The sequence below is a fragment of the Mustelus asterias genome, chromosome 23 (genome assembly GCF_964213995.1).
Source record: "Mustelus asterias chromosome 23, sMusAst1.hap1.1, whole genome shotgun sequence".
NCBI lineage: Eukaryota > Metazoa > Chordata > Chondrichthyes > Carcharhiniformes > Triakidae > Mustelus > Mustelus asterias.
In genome coordinates, this window is record NC_135823.1 from 71,156,640 (window position 1) to 71,178,088 (window position 21,449).

The window sequence follows — 21,449 nt, forward strand, 5'->3', positions numbered from 1 at the left end:
CACCAATATAACTAGTAAACTGGCTATTGTACACCAATATAACTAGTAAACTGGCTACAGTACACCAATATAACTAGTAACCTGGCTATTGTACACCAATATAACTAGTAAACTGGCTATTGTACACCAATATAACTAGCAAACTGGCTACAGTACACCAAAATAACTGGTAACCTGGCCATTGTACACCAATATAATTAGTAACCTGGCTATTGTACACCAATATAACTAGTAAACTGGCTATTGTACACCAATATAGCTAGTAAACTGGCTACAGTACACCAAAATAACTAGTAACCTGGCCATTGTACACCAATATAATTAGTAACCTAGCTATTGTACACCAATATAGCTAGTAACCTGGCCATTATACACCAATATAACTAGTAAACTGGCTACAGTACACCAAAATAACTAGTAACCTGGCCATTGTACACCAATATAATTAGTAAACTGGCTATTGTACACCAATATAGCTAGTAACCTGGCCATTGTACACCAATATAACTAGTAAACTGGCTACAGTACACCAAAATAACTAGTAACCTGGCCATTGTACACCAATATAATTCGTAACCTGGCTATTGCACACCAATATAACGAGTAAACTGTCTATTGTACACCAATATAACTAGTAAACTGGCGACAGTACACCAAAATAACTAGTAACCTGGCCATTGTACACCAATATAATTAGTAACCTGGCTATTGTACACCAATATAACTCGTAACCTGGCTACAGTACACCAATATAAAACTAGTAATCTGGCCATTGTACACCAATATAATTAGTAACCTGGCTATTGTACACTAATATAGCTAGTAACCTGGCTATTGTACACCAATATAACTAGTAAACTGGCCATTGTACATCAATATAACTAGTAAACTGGCTATTGTACACCAAAATAACTAGTAACCTGGCCATTGTACACCAATATAACTAGTAACCTGGCCATTGTACACCAAAATAACTAGTAACCTGGCCATTGTACACCAATATAACTAGTAACCTGGCCATTGTACACCAATATAACTAGTAACCTGGCCATTGTACACCAAAATAACTAGTAAACTGGCTATTGTCAGGACTCAGCGTTGGATTTGCCAGTCGGCTGGTGATGGTGATTCCTGGGTTCCTTTGGGAATTGTGTTCAATTTTCTAAGAGTAGGTTTGGGCTCCATGCTGTCCCTAAAGACCTCAATGCATAGAAGGGTTGAAGGCCTTCCGCACATGCCCTATCTTCAGGAGGCATGGTAGCACTGTGGTTAGCACTGCTACCTCACAGCGCCAGGGACCGGGTTCAATTCCTGACTTGGGTCACTGTCTGTGTGGAGTTTACACATTCTCCCCGTGTCTGCATGGGTTTCCTCCGGGTGCTTCAGTTTCCTCCCACACCCCAAAGATGTGCGGATTAGGTGGATTGGCCATGCTAAATTGCCCCTTAGTGTCAGGGAGATTAGCTAGGGTAAATGCAAGGGGTTGTGGGGAGAGGGCCTGGGTGGGATTGTGGTCGGTGCAGACTCGATGAGCCGAATGGCCTCCTTCAGCACTGTAGGATTCTATGATTCTATGACCTTCAGTCCATGCAGAAACATTTTTCCCAATCGCCAGACCGTATTGGACATAAAAGATCCTATGACACTAGGCAGAACAGCAAGGAGATTCCCCTGGTCAATATTTATCCTCAGCCAACATTGCTAAAACAGTCCCGTCAATTCCGGGTCATTGGACTTGAGTCACTAAAAAGGGCAAATAACATGATGCTACTCTGAGTTTCCAATGACAAAATACAGCACTTCTGTCCCAAATATTTAATCTACTGCGCTCCCTGGTTTTGAGACAGCAGAGTAAGGTGGTGTATAAAAGCCCAGTGTTACTCAATTTCCTTTCTGGGTTGTGGAAAGGATTCTGGGGGAAAAATGTTAACCTTGATAACATAACTGGAGAAGTCTGTTTAAATAAAGTTAGCATTTAAACCACTAGAGTGGAAAGTGACATTGCAGGAGGATATGAGACAGGTGAACCGATTATCTTTATTCAGTGTTTGATTTGAATGGATTTATTATTGTCACATGTATTAACATTCAGTGAAACGTATTGTTTCTTGCACGCTATACAGACAAAACATACCATTCACGGAGAAAGAAAGGAGAGGGTGCAGAATGTAGTGTTACAGTCATAGCTAGGGTGTAGAAAAGGATCAACTTAGTACAAGCTAGGTCCATTCAAAAGTCTGACAGCAGCAGGGAAGAAGCTGTTCTTGAGTCGGTCGGTACGTGACCTCAGACTTTTGTATCTTTTTCCCAAGGGGAGAAGGTGGAAGAGAGAATGTCCGGGGTGTGTGGGGTTCTTGATTATGCTGGCTGCTTTTCCGAGGCAGGAGGAAGTGCAGACAGAGTCAATGGATGGGAGGCTGGTTTGAGTGATGGACTGGGCGTTGTTCATGGCCCTTTGTAGTCTTTGTCGGTCTTGGACAGAGCAGGAGCCATCCCAAGCTGTGATACAACCAGAAAGCATGCTTTCTATGGTGCATCTGTAGATGCTGGTGTGAGTCGTGCCACTTTTGTGCCTCTAAGGTTGTCAGCCCTCCAGGATTATCCTGGAGTTTCCAGGAATTGAAGGTTAAACTCCGAGCCGCGACTGTGAGCTCCCCAGGAGGTTAATCAGTAAGGTGATTTTTAAAAAAAAATATTTTTTTCATTTCCATTGGTAATAGAAAGATTGGGGAATGAAGATTGTTTGTTGTGCAAGGGCAGCTGGAACTGGAAGACTTTGTGATAGCTTCCAGGAACGAGGTCAAGCAATATTGCCAACCCTACTCTGATTCAGTCTTGTTTTAGCTTATTTCCATTAACTTATACTCTTGGAAAAACATCAATCTATTTTCAAGGAATTGGTTACTCAGCATAGTAGTGGGGGAATCTCGGTCATAACATCTTTGAAGGAGTGTGAGGCCATTATCCATGGTCAGAATTTTAATGACTAAAAGTTGCTTTACTATTACTGGGCTGTTTGTTCCACCTCACTCTTTTAATACTCTCTCCCAATACCTTTCTGCACAATTAAATCTAAAAACCCCAATAAAGTCAGCATGATCTGCCCAGCCTCGATGGCATTGTCACTGAAGACTGATTTCCACATTCTTTTTTACACTTGTTTTATTCTGAGACGCTGATAGCGGTTCAGAATCATGTTTTCAAATGCAGTTCAACATAAACATTTTGTGGAAATGGATTTATCTTAAAATGACTCCCCGCGGTGTTTTCAGTCAGAACTCTAAAGTCTGCATGAGGAAATGCAGAGTGATCAGGCACCAAGTTATGGTTCCCTAGTGGGCCGAATGAATCAAATCAGCAGTATTATCACCTAAATGGGACACTTGTGTGTACTAAACCGTAAAGGATGGGTTTGACTCTGGTTGTCATGTTGTGCGCTGGATACAGCTGCTTTTACATAAAGTTCTTCCCTTTTTGCAGTCATTAGCCTTATCGTTTTAATTATAGTCTTTAAAGCAGAGGCAACATCACAGCTTTCCTTTCTGGACAGATTAGCAGAGCTGCAAATGTTGTCTGACAGGAAACTACACAAAATGCATGAGATGTTCTGTGGGTAATTTCCAGATATTTAATAAATCCAGCTCGGACAAGTTCCGCAGATTGGTTTAATGAAGTGCTATTCAAGGGCTGCACCATCCACTCGTCTCACAACGGCTGATGTAGAGAGGCCCATCAGGCAGCTTTTGTGGGAGTTTTCTTTTTAACAAGGAGAGATTTCTGACCCTCCGGTCCTGCAATGGCAGTTGTTGAAGTCATTCCAAGTGGAAGTATTGCTAAGTGCTCTTAGTAAATGGGCCTTCATCCTAGTGAGAGGGGGAGCTACTGAAGCAGCAAATGTGGAAATTTGCGCAGCTTAGAATGCAAAGCACTGTTTTCTTTGGCTGACAAATGGTGCAGACCACTTGAGGGCATGAAAACCACTTCAGTGAGCGTGGGAGGAGCTTATTCTTACAGTCATGTGGGCATTGACAAAGGCTGACAGGCAAATAGTTTGCGCAGAGACAGTTTCTTTGTGTATAATTTGATGGTGAGTTTGAGACAGTTTAGGATGGGTTTGGGGTACATGGACAGAGGTTGGGCTTTAGAGAAATCCATAGATTTGTTCCTTACTGTAGAACTTCACCAGTGTGATTTATGGAACCACAAGACCAGACTGGACTGTTCAATAAACACTATATCAAAGATAAAGTGAGAAAATGCAACGTCACTGTTAGTTGTGACAGTCTAGAGTAGAAATTGTGAATGGCGAACTTTGTATATGTAATAAGTCTTTGGACGCAGAAGTCCCTTCACCAAAATTCCTTCATTTACAATTCCAGCAGCAGTGCACAGAGTGCTCGCAGTCAGCAGTCTACCCTCGGGAGTGCCAGAGGAACTGACACTCCTGGTTAAATACAAGGAAAAGACTTCCTGATTGGCCCATCAATTGATTCCTTAATCCGGGAGTTCATATTCCAACAGGCCAACCTCAATGGCCTGATTGAAGTCATTACAGTATCTGATCCCTTTCACTGGCTCTTACTACATTCCTGTATGCATTACTCTTTTTCTGCCATTAATCCACTTCGAATAAATCATTTAAAATACATGGCATGATGCCTGCATATAAATTGCATGCACAGGGTGTACAAGCGCACTAAATGCACCAAAGTAAAGATTGCCAATGGAATATCTACTATCCTAATTCATGTTACCTTTGAAAATTATTAAGTGAGTAAGATTAGATTAGTCTGGACAACATTTAATGTGACAATAATGTGACAACATTCTGTGTAAAAGTCACATCAAAGGACCAAAGCGTCAGTCTAATGTATTAACAAATGATTGTGCTCTCCTCTGTTGCTGAACATTCAGCCACATTTGAAGAGTGAAAGAAGAGGATCTATGTTGAACCACCCAAAAGACTGAGACCCATAATTCAGGATGTAGCAGCCTCGAGCAGAATTGGCCTTGGTCTTGCATACATGCCTCTACATTGTAGTCTTAGAGAGGTGGCAGACATTTCTAATCTAATCCACATGGAAGAGAAAACAGAAAAAAAGAATTGCCCTTGTATATTGTCTTCCATGACCTCTGGATCTCCTAAAGCACTCTACAGCTAATGAAGCATGGTCCCTGTTCTGATGTAGGGATTGTCTATTTTACACAACAAGCTCCTACAAACAGCAATGCGATAACGCCTGGATATTCTATTTTAAAATGAGAACGCAGGACACTGGGGAGAACTCTCTGCTCTTCTTCAAAATGGCACCAAAGAGATCCTTTCCACCCACCTCAGAGAGAAGATGTGGACTTACCTTAACATCTCATCAGAAAGCTGGCATCCCGACAATAACAGAGCTTCAGTGCTATGCTGGAATTTCAACCTCCTTTGGACTCGAAGGGGAGAGTCACTGTCAGACGTCAGGAACAGGATAGCCACTTGTTTTGTATCCTGCCTGATTTGACTTCCTATTGACTTTCTTCAACGATGTGAGGTTTGCAGTTTGGACATGATTCACATGGAAGTCAAAGATTTTGGGGGACAGGCAGAAAAGTGGAGTTAAAGGCACAATCTGATCTGCCATGGTCTTATTGAATGGTGGAGCAGCCTCGAGGAGCTGAATGGCCTACTCCTCCTATTTGTTATGTTCTTGTGATAAAAAAGATGATGATGGAAAGCAAAAGAGGTGATTATTTTAACAAGTGAAGAAGCAAAGGCATATCCAGAGGAGCTGCAAATGGAAGTAGCACAGGCCAGCAACTCAGTTAATTATAAGTAAGAAGGACATAAGTAAAAAGTCAGCTTGAGGGCTAGCAGAATACCTTTGTTGCTTTCATACTGATGGGATTAGCGAAGTTTGTAATTCCCGTAAATATACTGAGTACCTTTCATCCAACTGTTCAATGTTTAATAAATTGCTCCAGTGAGTTACAGCCAGTGTTCCAACAGAGTATTTCTCAATAGTTGAGTTTTGGTGATAGGTTTCTGTGGATGTCAGATAACTTGCTGACTGAAATATTAACCCTTAGTTTGGCGAACAACCATAGCACGCCATATTCTTAATGAGGCACTGGGAAATAAAACTGGCTGTACTGATGGGTAAATAGTTTACGTTTATTTATTGGTGTCACAAGTAGGCTTACATTAACACAGCAATGAGGTTACTGTGAAAATCCCCTACTCTCCACACTCTGGCGCCTGTTCGGGTACACAGAGAGAATTTAGCACGGCTAATGCACCTAACCAGCACGTCTTTCGGACTATGGGAGGAAACCGGAGCACCCAGAGGAAACCCATGCAGACATGGGGAGAACGTGCAGACTCTACACAGACAGTGACCCAAGCCGGGAATCGAATGCGGGTCCCTGGCGCTGTGAGGCAGCAGTGCTGACCACTGTGCCATCGTGCCACCCTAGAGGACCATCAACCTCATGTTTCCAGTACTGAATTGCTATGATCTCTGAAAACTGACACAGCTATATAAGGGATGATGTTTCAGGAGCTCAAAGCGGAGTCTTGTGATGTGTGAACCTGGATTGATGTTAACACTTGCTCCAATTCCCTGACCCACGCCCAGTCCAATGAAAGATCTGCTTTGGCATTTAAGCCTCACAAAATGACCCCTACACTATCCAGCAAACCATTCATAACCACAGAGTATCGGCCCAGTTCCCAGGATGCATGCCTTTTTTCTTTTAATGCATTTTTTATTTTTAATGCACCTACTGCATAATGTATTAAAAATCATTCTCATGCAGCCTGCCCGGAGATACTACAAAGGTGGCGGTTCAAATAGATTGTGCAAAAACAGAATCGTAGGCTAGTAACATTTATTTATATTCATTTTTAATTATGGCTTGATGGCTCAGATACTCACTGAAGGAGTGGCACAATAGCCTAATTCAGTACAAAAATGGTGCGTCGTGTATTTATGCTCAGCACTTTGATTGTTCATGAAGCACTGTGCCGTTTCTCCCTGCTGGATTTTTACTATTTTTACGTGCTGCATTATGGTGCAAATTACAGTTCTCAATGTCCTCCTTGCAGATTGTTAACACCCTGATTTAACATGTGCATTGCAGGTTTGACAGTTAGCATGGCAATGTTGAATGTGAAACTATATGCCAGAACCTCTTTTAATACGTGATGCAGATATGATTTCCGATTCCTCACCTGCAAATTATTTCTTGATAAATTTGCAACTATCGTGCCTCACCATTCATCTTCAGTCTAAGCATCACCACACAACAGCAGCCTGGATTATAATGGCTATCAGCCTGCTCCGCCTCAAAAAGATTGAATAAAAGCAGACCCATTATGTTCTCAGTATATTATATATATCTTTCCATGTATTCTAAAAATAATAGATGCCCCAGAGTGATGTTGAAACTATAATCATCTCATTACTACCTTGTAATAGATTCTAAGGATCCATTATCCTACACACAACAAAAGAATGAGATTTAATAAGCAGACTGAAGTGGGTGGATTGACGGGTAACAGTTTCCACAGGAGCCTGTTGATGCCTAAGGTTCCAATTCCAGTTGGACACATTCCCAGAGGTATCATCAGATGATGCTCCCACATCCAACTGCTTCGCCCACGCTCCTACCCTTGGTTGCCTGTCACATCTGTTATCACAATTCACTCCCTCCCCCCTTTGCCACCATCCCCATCCCACAGCAAATGGGAAGCACACAGGCTTGCATACATGAATGAGTGAGTGATTGTTGGCCGTCAGTCAGTTTTGGTCTTCACTCTATGTATAACTAATGAACAAAAGTCATTGAGGTCTTTACAATTATGACAGCTGTGATAAGGGAATTAGTAGCAAATTGTTTGCACTTCTCAGCAGGGAGTAAAGAAAAGAGAGGGGATTTTCCGCCCCGTTTTCGGCGGGCACGAATCGTGGCGGGACTGGAAAATTGAGGGGAAATCCTGAAACAGTTTTCATGCCAGTGGAATTTTCCCCCATTCGATTGTTTCCGCCAAAGACTTAATGGGGTTTCTGCCATGTAATGATGGGAAACCCATTTAAATACCTATAAGTACACTTAGTGGGCCTCCCTGCTATATCTCACATGCACACACGCACACGCACCCAATCACGTCAGTGAGGTTTACAACTGGTTTGGCAAATGGGGAACTTGAGAACAGAACCCACCAGGAGCACACCGGTAAGTACAAACCCCAGGGTGGAGAGGGTCATACCCAGGCAGTGCTCCCAGGCTCTCACAAGAATGATCCCTGGAATGAAGGGCTTGTCGTATGAGGAACGGTTGAGGACTCTGGGTCTGTACTTGTTGGCGTTTAGAAGGATGAGGGGGGATCTTATTGAAACTTACAGGATACTGCGAAGCTTGGATAGAGTGAACGTGGAGAAGATGTTTCCGCTAATGGGAAAAACTAGAACCAGAGGCACAACCTTTTTAAATGGTAAAAAATTGCAGCATGCTGCTGTGCAGAGGGACCTGGGTGTCCTTGTGCAGGAATCTCAAGGAGTTGGTTTGCAGGTGCAGCAGGTAATTAAGAAGGCAAATGGAATTTTGTCCTTCATTGCGAGAGGGATGGAGTTCAAAAACAGTTAGATTATGTTGCAGCTGTATAAGGCGCTGGTGAGGCCACACCTGGAGTACTGTGTACAACTTTGGTCTCCTTACTTGAGAAAGGATATACTGGCACTGGAGGGGGTGCAGAGGAGATTCACTAGGTTGATTCCGGAGTTGAGAGGGTTGGCTTATGAGGAGAGACTGAGTAGACTGGGGCTATATTCATTGGAATTCAGAAGAATGAGGGGAAGATCTTATAGAAACATATAAAATTATGAAGGGACTAGATAAGATAGAAGCAGGGAAGTTGTTTCCACTGGCGGGTGAAACTAGAACTAGAGGGCATAGCCTCAAAATAAGGGGGAGCAGATTTAGGACTGAGTTGAGGAGGAACTTCTTCACACAAAGGGTTGTGAATCTGTGGAATTCCCTGCCCAGTGAAGCAGTTGAGGCTACCTCATTGAATGTTTTTAAGGCAAGGATAGATAAATTTTTGAACAGTAAAGGAATTAAGGGTTATGGTGAGTGGGCGGGTAAGTGGAGCTGAGTCCACAAAAAGCTCAGCCATGATCTTATTGAATGGCGGAGCAGGCTCGAGGGGCCAGATGGTCTACTCCTGCTCCTAGTTCTTATATTCTAACCTCAGGCTAAAGGGACGATCCTTTAAAACAGAGATGAGGAGGAATTTCTTCAGCCAGAGAGTGGTGAATCTGTGGAACTCTTTGCCGCAGAAAGCTGTGGAGGCCAGGTCATTGAGTGTCTTTAAGACAGAGATAGATAAGTTCTTGATTAATAACGGGATCAGGGGTTATGGGAAAAGGCAGGAGAATGGGGATGAGAAAAATATCAGCCATGATTGAATGAGGCAGCAGACTCGATGGGCCGAGTGGCCTAATTCTGCTCCTATGTCTTATGGTCTTATAGTCTATCCCCTGGCACTGCCTGCAAGCATTGCCAGGGGGCTTATGTTGGGAGGGGTTTGGTGTGGGGGAGGTCCCCTGGGGGGAACTGTCAAGAGCCGAGGTGGGATAACCCTGCAAGGCAACTGGTGGGTCGCCCTCTGCTTTCCCTGCTGGAGCCAACGCTTTGGGGGGAAAAAGTCAAAAAACCACACCCAGGTTACTCATGAGTAGAATTATAAGGGAGGTGAGTATAGCACCAGTATCTGAGTTTACCTTCAGGTTGGCATATAAACTGGATCACAATATCAACAGTGTTTAGGTGAAAACTTCCCAGTTTTAATGCAATCACATTAATCGAGCTGTACAATGCGCAATGGCTGAGCTGAAGTCACCGCAGGGCAGTGGTATAAAATGGCAGGGTCTATTCCCTTTTTCTCTTCCCTGTTCATTTGCATCAAAATGAACTCTCAAGCGAACAGAATGCAACAGTTAAACAGGAGAAACAAAAATGGTTTTGTGAAATACTTAGGAATTGCAACAAAAAGTACACATACTGGACATACACATATATGTCACAGGGTTAGACTACCCTCCAGCCATTGGGGTTTATTCTACCCCCAAATTTTTACATTAATTCTAAAGTGTAATATTTGGTAAGTCTTACAGGAGGTGCCTTTGACCAGTTGAGCAAGTCAAAGCAGGCACCAGGGGAATGTGGCCAGTGGCTAGGTATGCTGAAAGCTAGTGCTATGGGATGAGGGTTTGTGCTGGGAGCAGCGACCAGATCATATGGCTGCATCAGACCAAGACCCTGCCCCAGAGGCTGAAAGACCGGACAAAGTGATGGTTCTGGGTCAGGTGTCAATGCTTCCATGTCAGGGGGCTGTTCCGAGATCTGCCTTGATGTCAGTGCTTGGGACAGGACCGAGGGCCCGATTGTCGGTTGTGGAGTTTGCAGGGTTGACACCATAGTTGACAGCACTGGAGTTGTGGAAGGTGTTGACGGCTCAACCAGTATGGTAGCATTTGCAGGAAAATGCTGGACAGGTGAGCAGTGTTCACCACGGCTGACAGACCCATCAGCAGGAGTGGAGGAGATCACACAGCTAGTACAAAAGGAAAGCATTGTTTTGTGGTTGTGTGGGAATGAGGACACAGGTGATAACTTCTACAGTAGCCATAGCAGTGTGACTTTCCAGCATCCTCCCCCATGTTGCAGTATCAGTGCCAGTGCACGGGTCATTTAGCAATATGTGAATGAATGTACACTCTATAGAAGGGGCCTTGTCGCATTCAGATCTCTTGACTTAATAAGTTGTGTGATGGAGCTGGGAACAAATGAACTTGAGTATTGCACCAGTTGTCACTGACAGAGGTAACCCAGAAATGTTGTTAGGCCTGGTGGGAACTCCATGTTGCTTCTCTCTGAACCTCAGATGCAGTTACCAGGCAATTGGGCATTTTCCAGGTCAGCTTTGCGCCTCCCATGCTATCAAACACCCAGTGTGATGGCAATCCCAGCCAATCAGAGGATGGCAGCTCACCAGTATCTGCAGCAGCATCAGGAACGGTGTCAATGGGCCTACCCCAGCCATCACTGCTGGATCCCTAGATAGAGGTAAGTTTGGACAGGGAGGGGGTCGTTGGAAGCAAGGGCAGGGGAGATGATTTTCAGCGGGCAGCATTCCCAGTGCCAGGTCCCTCAACTAGGACCCTCCACGCGCAAGAAGGCTGCAAGCGAATCTGACAAGAGTCTGCTGTGCAGTTGACCTGCTTGGTGACTCCCCTGCCCCAGCCAACCAGCAATGGTGGAATGAGACACTTAAATGGCTTCCTCGACTCGTCACTTGCTCTCCGAGCAGGAAGGCTACCATGCACACACTTTCCCCCCCAACCCCCATGCGTGATTGGGGAGGGAGAACAGGAAGGTCCTCACGTCCGCGCTCACTACTTGTTCTGTTGGTGAAACATTCTTTATTTTATTTTTTAGATTTGATTTTTTTATTGTCACGCATTAGTATACAGTGAAAAGTATTGTTTTTTGCACATTATACAGACAAAGCATACCGTTCATAGAGAAAGAATGGAGAGAATGCAGAATGTAGTGTTACAGTCATAGCTAGGGTGTAGAGAAAGATCAACTTAATGCGAGGAGGGTCCATTTAAAAGTCAGTAGCAGGGAAGAAGCTGTTCTTGGGTCGGTTGGTACGTGACCTCAGACTTTTGTATCTTTTTCCCGAAGGAAGAAGGTGGAAGAGAGTCTCACCCGGATGCATGGGATCATTAATTATGCTGGCTGCTTTGCCGAGGCAGCGGGAAGTATAGACAGAGTCAATGGATGGGAGGCTGGTTTGAGTGATGGACTGGGCTTCATTCATGACCTTTTGTAGTTCCTTGCAGTCTTGAGCAGAGCAGGAGCCCCATACCAAGCTGTAATACAACCAGAAAGAATGCTTTCTATGGTGCATCTGTAAAAGTTGGTGAGAGTCGTAGCTGACATGCCAAATTTCCTTAGTCTTCTGAGAAAGAGGCGTTGGTGTCGGCGTGGAGGGACCAGGACAGGTTGTTGGTGATCTGGACACCTAAAAACTTGAAGCTCTCGACCATTTCTACTTCGTCCCTGTTGATGTAGACAGGGGCATGTCCTCCACTACATTTCCTGAAGTTGAGGACTGTCTTCCCAGGTCCTGTATCATTGCTGGTGCTTCACATGCAGCAGGCACCTTGCTGAAAAATTACATATGCATTGCTGATGTCAGTGGTTGCATGCGAGGGTCTCTGAAATTTCTGCTCTGTGATTTCCTGGATTGTTGCATTCCATCAGTTATAGCGATCAGTTCCATTCACATTAAGGCCTCTCTTGCAACTTTGTGAGCCCATTTCTGTCAGGCTTGGGGGTGAAATTGCATATTAGCCGTGATCCAGTTAAATGGCAGCACAGGCACAAGGGGCTGAATGTCTTACTCCTGTCCCTGTGACTCCTGTCCCTGTGACTCCTGTCCCTGTGTTTGGGAGCTGCCAGATGCCAGAGAAGATTGGTACAGGACAGCAATGCTTTATTTCAGGACTGCCTATGATAGCATTCTTAATAGAAAGTGAAAATTAAGTATCTCTTCAGTTCTGCCCCTTTTAAGAGCTCCTAAAACATGCAGTTATTTTACTCAAATATGGGAAAGACACATTGATATATGGGGATGTTATTTTATGATATGTTGTGTTGATGATGAAACAGGAAAAGGCCTCTGTTGCTGCTTTCCTCACCTCTGAAATTCCGTCGTCTAATTAACATCCTGTGTGTGTCATACCCTCCCGAGTGAGGCAGTGAACCGAGCTAATTTGCATTCTGTAATCCTCCGCAACATTTACGCCATCAGTAATTTCTACAGCCTTAATTTTATTTTAATGGTGTTTTCGCATCTTTTTGACAAAAAAATATAATCACTCTTCAGGTTTTAGTACCGTGAACTATTAATGAAGTAGAATCCCCTCCTCCTGATACGATAGGAGCATCATTATCTCATAGATGTACATAAAGATGATAAAACGACAAACTTTTAATTAATAGTGCATGTTTATTTAGTGTAAAGTATTTGATTTTCCCCAGTGTAGCTGTTCCTGTGATAAGATATTTATCTTTCATCCCTTGAGATGATGCGTGTGCGCCTTTATTTGTGTGTGTGTTTCTGCATTATTTAGTATAGATTGTCACAGGGCAGAGTTTTACCGTCCCACCCGCTACGGGAATTGTATAGACGGGACACGGACATGTGAAGGTCCGTTGACCCCGGGCGGCATTTACCGACCTTGGTCCAAGCGCGGCTGGAAAATCCCGCCCACAGCCTCAGCAATGTGTAAAATTAAAAGCATTTTTTTTTAAACTGGAATAATGGTTACTCAATGTTTGGATTCTCTCCTTTCTTTTATTGCTTCTAATTAAATTCTTAAGAAAAGCACTACGAGGAGCTAATTGATTACCACCCGCTTCTGTCATGAGCCTTAAGAGCACCATTAGAATATTACAGCTATACAGGCTGGCAAAAGGCAGGAAGATATTCCCTCTCTCATTCCCAAATTTGGACTGCTCCCTCAATAACACAGCTTAGAAACTTAGAAACCCTACAGCACAGAAAGAGGCAATTCGGCCCATCGAGTCTGCACCGACCACAATCCCACCCAGGCCCTACCCCCATATACCTACATAATTATCCACTAATCCCTCTAACCTACGCATCCCAGGACACTAAGGGCAATTTTTAGCACGGCCAATCAACCTAACCCGCACATCTTTGGACTGTGGGAGGAAACCAGAGCACCCGGAGGAAACCCACGCAGACACAAGGAGAATGTGCAAACTCCACACAGACAGTGACCCGAGCCGGGAATCGAACCCAGGTCCCTGGAGCTGTGAAGCAGCAGTGCAAACCACTGTGCTACCGTGCCGCCCACTGTCGGACCATAAGACATAGGAGCAGAATTAGGCCACTCGGCCCATCGAGTCTGCTCCCTCATTCAATCATGGCTGATATTTTTTCTCATCCCCATTCTCCTGCCTTTTCCCCATAACCCCATATCCCCTTATTAATCAAGAACCTATCTATCTCTGTCTTAAAGACACTCAATGACCCGGCCTCCACAGCCTTCTGCGGCAAAGTGTTCCACAGATTCACCACTCTCTGGGTGAAGAAATTACTCCTTATATCTGTTTTAAAGGATCGTCCCTTTAGCCTGAGGTTGCGCCCTCTGGTTCTAGTTTTTCCTACGAGTGGAAACATCCTCTCCACGTCCTCTCTATCCAGGCCTCGCAGTATCCTGTAAGTTTCAATAAGATCCACCCTCACCCTTCTAAACTCCAACGAGTACAGACCCAGAGTCCTCAACCGTTCCTCAGACAACACGCTCTTCATTCCAGGGATCATTCTTGTGAACCTCCTCTGGACCCTTTCCAAGGCCAGCACATCCTTCCTTAGATATGGGGTCCAAAACTGCTTACAATGCTCCAAATGGGGTCTGACCAGAGCCTTATACAGCCTCAGAAGTCCATCCCTGCTCTTGTATTCTAGCCCTCTCAACATGAATGCTAACATTGCATTTGCCTTCCTAACTGCTGACTGAACCTGCACGTTAACTTTAAGAGAATATCGAACAATGACTCCCAAGTCCCTTTGTGTTTCTGATTTCCTGAGCATTTTCCCATTTAGAAAATAGTCTATGTCTCCATTCCACTTTCCAAGGTGCATAACCTCACACTTTTCCACTTTGTATTCCATCTGCCACTTCTTTGCCCATTCTCCTAACCTGTCCAAGTCCTTCTGCAGCCCCCCTGAATTGGACCTTTGAATCCAATGCTATAGGTAACCCCACAGACCATGCATGTTGTCAGGACCTAATGGGCTGAATTTAGGAGTTGTTCTGAATCTCTAAGCTCTTCGACTCTACACCCTAGAAAAAAACATCTTCTCCTTTACCTAGTTTGCAAATATTGGCTGAATCAGCAGTTTAGGCATTTCAATTATCACTGCTTTGCAAACATTCTGAATTTGGCCATTGAAAATTAGCAAACTGACCTTTTTGATGGATTACGATAGCTAGGATTTTGTGGTCAGCAAGGTGACAGCACTCATGAATGACCTCAGCAACAGCTGCCCACAAATATCTACCATACCTCTGTGCTGTGGTCTTCCCCTTTCCCCCAGTGTTAATTTCAATCTGGCGGCAAGTCGAGGGCTTCTCTCGGCATCCAGCAACAGTGATGTATCAAGCAAAGCAAACTGTTAATTGTGTTGAAGAATTCTCACAGAGAACAAAACAGGAAGTAAAATGCACTTTTTATAAATGTTATAGACAGCAAGATAAACATTGCAACGTATGCTATAGAAGCTGCAATATCAAACAAATTGTGAAAGAATATCTTGTGTTAAAAAACACTGGAGTTTTTACCATAAAGGAAAAATGTGTTCGACAAATATAATATTAGTTTTCCAGAGCCAGAGAGGTTGTTCAACAGTAGTTAGGATGTAGTTAGGATGAAAGCCCAATTGCACCTCAGAAGATACAATTTTTTCAGGGATGTTAACAGTGATGGTATAGCATAATAAGGGAATTACACATCAGCACAGTGATTGCTGTCCATTGGGACCTCAACTGCACACCTTGTGGCAAAGCAGGGCATCACTGACAGCAGCTTCTGTATTTCCACGTTTAACCGTGCATGTGGAGACAGCAGAATTTGCTGTCAGTTTCACAGGACAATGACAAATGCTGACTTCGTCTGCGTGGTTCATTTAAAACTGCCACATAGATGCACATGCCTGCATCTTAAAAAGATTGTTGCTTGTGCACAGCATGCTTGCTCCCTGCATGGTTTGACTGCTGCATGGCAATGTTAAATTTATTTGTTTATTCTTGTCACAAGTAAGGCTTACATTAACACTGCAATGAAGTTACTGTGAAAATCCCCTAGTCGCCACACTCCGGCGCCTGTTCGGGTACACTCGGGGAGAATTTAGCATGGCCAGTGCACCCTAACCAGCACATTTTTTGGTCTGTGGGAGGAAACCGGAGCACCCGGAGGAAACCCACACCGACATGGGGAGAACATGCAGACTCTGCACAAGCAGCGACCGGAGCCGGGAATCAAACCCGGGTCCCTGGAGTTGTGAGGCAGCAGTGCTAACCACTATGCCACCATGCAGCCCCATGCAGCTTAGAGGGGGATTTTGACCATACCTGTTCACATAGTTACCCAAAGATGCCAATGATCCGGAATGTTCAAAAACAAATTGTGATACAGGGAATAGAATATTATTGGAAAATGATTGAACTGCAATAATCTGTTTATCAGAGATCCATTATTAATTAGAATGGTTTTATTTACTCCGCAGGACTAATGATCAACTGGTGGCTTTCTTGTCAAGATACAGGAATATGAATTTTCTTAAGTCTCATGGCAGAGACAATGCAAGGTACTGTACCTTTTATCTGTCAGCACTTACTACGGTACACTCAAATATGTTTGGCTTAGAATTGATTTTATACAACTATAGCAGCGACTTGGCCAAATTTTAGAGAATGACTACTGCTGATATTCACATTCTCTACACTGTCCCAGGTGTACTGTTGAACCTCAGGACTTTTAGAAAGGTTATTCTACAGACTAGAGATATGAAGCCCTGGAGACAGCGCAAGTTAAACCTCTGAATTTTAAGTGGAGGAAAGGTGCCTGCAATAGTATTTTGATGTGAGTCAAGGGCTCTTCATTTATTCACCCAAATGTTATTGGTTTTATCACCAAACCACTTGGGAATGTTGGCGAAATTCACCTTGTCTTCTCCATCCAGCTAGCTTGGACAAGATGGGCTGAATGGCCTCCTTCTGCGCTGTAACTTTTCTGTGGTTCTATAAATGTATCTTGAACTGCTCTACTTGCCCTGCAATTCAAAATGGGGAGAGACGTGACTTGAAACCTTTAAGCCTGACAAACTCAATGAGCAGCGAATAATGAAAAGATTTGTAATGTACAAAGCAGGAAATTGCCTAGAAGGGATTTATTTATACTGATATAAAATCTGCTGCTAATGTATACTTAAGCTGATTTGATATCAAATCAGTCGCTCTCCTTGGTACCTAGGTGGAATTTTATACCAGTGGTGGTGTGATATAATGTAATATGTAATGTAATATGATGTGCCTGTTTGTGAACCATTTACATCTCCCTGTTTCATTCAGTGCAATTTCTATAATACTGGATCCATCCTAAAATAACTCAAACATGCACTGGCTTGTAATTTGCCAGTAATTTAAAGTCTGAAACATCAGTTAACGTGCTAGTGTTGGTATCTTCTCCGCTGGTGTGAAAGAGTCAATGCAGCCCAGGGATAGCAAACCCAACACACTGGCTTAGATACAAGGAAGGTCAGAGGACTCCAGCCACCTGGTCATTGGTGGTCATCATAGGGGAGGTGATTGCCTAGTGGTATTATCGCTAGACTGTTAATCCAGAACCTCAGCTAATGTTCTGGGGAGTGGGATTCAAATCCCACCACGGCAGATGGTAGAATTTGAATTCAATAAAAAATATCTAGAATTAAGAGGCTACTGATGACCATGAAACCATTGTCGATTGTCGGAAAAACTCCATCTGGTTCACTAATGTCCTTTAGCGAAAAAAATCTGCCGTCCTTACCCGGTCTGGCCGATATGTGACTCCAGAACCACAGCAATGTGGTTGACTCTCAACTACCCTCGGGCAACTAGGGATGGGCAATAAATGCTGGCCCAGCCAGCGACACCCATGTCCCATGAATTAATTTTTTAAAAGTGTTCTTGAATGGTCCTTCCTGATTTATGACTATTTTTCACCCAGCTGGAATAGCTGGTTAGGTCTGCAGAATCTGGTTCACAAATGTCCTTTAGGGAAGGAAATCTGCCGCCCTTACCAGGACCAGCCTACATGTGACTCGAGACGCACAGCAATATGGTTGACTCTTAAATGCCCTCAGGGTTGGGCAATGAATGCTGGCCCAGCCAGTGACGCCCACGTCCCATGAATGTCATCAAACTGCCTCAGCAGCCAATTACATTAAAGAATTCTTATTTTTTATTCAATCGTGGGACATGGGAATCCCAGCAATTAATTGCACATTGCAGAGATGATGTGATGACATGAACACATGGGAGAGAGATAACAAACAAAGAATAGTAAAAGGGAGAATTTGTGTGGTGTGAATGTTATTTGCCACTTGTCAGCCCAAGCCTGGATATTGTCCAGATCTTGTTGCATTTGAACATGGACTGCTTCAGTATCTGAGGAGTTGCAAATGGTGTTGAACATTGTGCAATCATCGGCAAATATCCCCACTTCTGACCTTAGGGAAGATCATTGATGAAGCAGCTGAAGATGGTTGGGCCGAGGACACTACCCTGAGGGAATCCTGCAGAGATGTCCTGGAACTGAGATGCCTGACCCTCCACAGGCCCTTCGGCCCACAAGTCTGTGCCGATGCAGATGTGCCTCTAATCTAATATTTTCTTGCTTCTGCGTGGTCCATATCTCTCTATTCGCTGCCTATTCATGTATCTATCCAGATGCCTCTTGAACGTTGTTATAGAATCTGCTTCCATCGCCTCCTCTGGCAGCGATACTGAGGTCACCCCAGCCCTGCATAACACCAGTTACTATTCATCCCCATAAACCTTGGGTAAAGCTGTTCAGTAATTTTAAACAGGAAGAAATTAAAGGAGCGATCCAGGATACCTTTTGATGCAGTAGATGTTTTTTAGTGCTCATTTTGTTTCACTTACGAATCCCAGCTTTGTGATGATGTGCCCAGTGTTTTAAACTCCTCACACGCTGATTCTAGCAAAAAGACTCCAAATCAAGAATTTAAAACAGACAAAAAGAAGGCATTTTGTCACTCTGGGTAAGATTGAGTGATGGCTTGTATCAGGAAATCATTTAAAACTATCAGACAGGAATTGACTCCATGATATTCCATCAGATGTTCCTCTCTGTGCTGTTCCCGAGTCGATGCCTAACACCCCCGGCACCTTATTCGAAAACCTTTCCCATTATGCCTCATTACAGTCGAGTAGCAAACAAAACAGTAAACAGAAAGTGAACAATACAACCAGAATGGTTCACTTTTGATTGAATGTCCTGATATCCAACGTCATTGGTGCCGTGCTATTGGCTGTTTGCCCTTTTCTACAAGACGATAATGATCTTTTGGCAATGCTTTTTTGTGTGAAACCTACGCATTGGCCTCGGTATTAGTAGTCCTTGGGGTTCCTGTGGGTATCTCATTATTGGATCTGTTCTTTCTGGCTTGATGTTTTTTAATCAAATGTTTCATTATGTAAATTGGGCATGTTCTCACTAGAAAGGAGAAGTTTGAAAGGTGATAGGATGGCTTTTTTTTAAGATTCTGAAGGAACCAGACAATGCTATTCATCTTGCCCAGAACATTTGAACCAGAGGACATGGCCTGCACTTGAAGAGGGATAAATTTATAAGGAGGATAATATATGTTTACCTTTCTTTGAGTAAATATTCAAGCAAACAAAGTTTTCACTATTCATCTCTAGGTAAGCAGAGACTGCTATCACTCTCATTTAACTCTTGGCTGTCTGCTGGCATTGTTCATCATAAGTACCTTACATTGCAGATTTTAAGCAAATTACTATGTAGCGTCCCAATGCAAAGGGCAGCACATTGGTTAGCATTGCTGCCTCACAGTCCCAAGGACCCAGGTTCGATTCCTGGCTTGGGTCACTGTGTGTGTGCAAGGTCTGCCTGTTCTCCCTGTGTCTGCGTGGGTTTTCTCCAGATGCTCCGATTTCCTCCCACAGTCCAAAGATGTGCAAGTTAGGTGCATTGACCATCCTAAATTCTCCCTCAGTGTACCCGAATAGGCGCCAGAGCGTGGCGACTAGGAGGTTTTCACAGTAACTTCATTGCGGTGTTAATGTAAGCCTGCTTGTGACACTAATAAATAAACTTTATGCAATGGGCAATGCATTCAGCACACTCATTTAAGGAAAGGTTAGTTGTGTTCTAACCAGTGCGATGGGTCTCTTCTGACGGACGTACTCACATTATTGCCCAGTATTGTCTTACAAGGATCAGCACAGGGGTCCTGAGTGTCACTAATATAATATTTATATGGACACACAATCTAAAAGAAGCTCAACATAAGCAGGACAGTCCCAACAAAAACCAAGTGAACCATCTCAGTGAAACCATAGGATTTAATATAGCGGAATTGCTCCCTGATTATCGCTGCAAATATATTGAAAGCTATTGTTTCCTTACTGCATTAAGATCAAAAAAGGAATTGTAGGAGATTGAACTGAAGAGAAGTGGACTGTCCAACCAGCCATTACTTTGCAATTGTATATTCAAACCCAAACACACCTGTTAGTGACAGAGATGAAATATGCATTGCAGGCAACATGATCATGTACAAAATAACAAGAAAAGCCATTCAACCTCTTGAGCCTACTTCACCGTACAGTAAGATCGTAGCTGATCCTTCTATCTCAACTTCACTTGGGTCCTTTATCCAAACCGCTTTTTTCTCTTAATGTCTAAAAGAAAACCCATAGGAGCAGGAGTAGACCATTTGGCCCCTTAAGCCTACTTGCCATTTGATACGATGATGTCTGATCTTCTACCTCAATGCCCTCTTCCCGCACTATCTCATATCCCTTGATTTTTTTTGGTATCTGAGAAATCTGTTGACGTCTGCATTAGATATATCTGAGCCTTCACAGCTCTCTGGGGTAGAGGATTCCAAGGATTCACTGCTCCCTGACTGAAGAAATGCCTCCTCGGCTTGGTCCTGATTGGCCACCTCTTATTCTGAGTCTGTTTCCCTGTTGCAGACACTAGTCACTTCACACACACACACTGCCCCCTAACCCGCAGAAAAGCAGGGAAAACAACCTTCCTGCAGCTACTCTGTCAAGTTCTGTAAGAATTTTGTTCACTCCAATGAGGTCACCTTTCATTATTTTAAAATCTGGAGAATACAGGCCCAATCTCCTCAATCTTTCCTCATAGGACAATCCCACCATCTCTGCGATTAGTCTGGTGAGCCTTCATTGCACTGCTATGGCCGGTATATCCTTCCTTGGGTAAGGAGACCAAAATTGCACACATTACTCCAGGTGCTGTCTCACCAAGGCTCTATTCAACTGCAGCAAGACTTCCTTTCTGCTATACTCAAATCCCTTTGCAATAAAGGCTAACATATCTTTTGCCTTCCTAATTGCGTGTTGCACCTGCAAAAACACTGGCCGAGATTTCTGCTCCTGGGTTTGGGAATAGGAGCCTCCACCTACACTAATCATCTGCCAAAGTAAGGAACCTTCACCTCTGTGCACAGAAGACAGTGTGAGGATACCAGCTGGTAGGCACAGCACACCTCAGTAGCTTGGCATCATTTTTAATCACTT

At 43.7% G+C, this 21,449-nt stretch overlaps 1 protein-coding gene across 1 annotated transcript in view; it reads left to right on the forward strand.

The window, feature by feature from the left end:
- Nucleotides 1-21,449, forward strand: part of xylt1 (xylosyltransferase I) — a 271,771-nt gene that overhangs the window by 173,484 nt on the left and 76,838 nt on the right. The window contains exon 5 of the mRNA XM_078240920.1: nt 16,376-16,456. Coding sequence (XP_078097046.1) covers nt 16,376-16,456 — 81 coding nt within the window. The remainder of the gene's footprint in view (nt 1-16,375; nt 16,457-21,449) is intronic.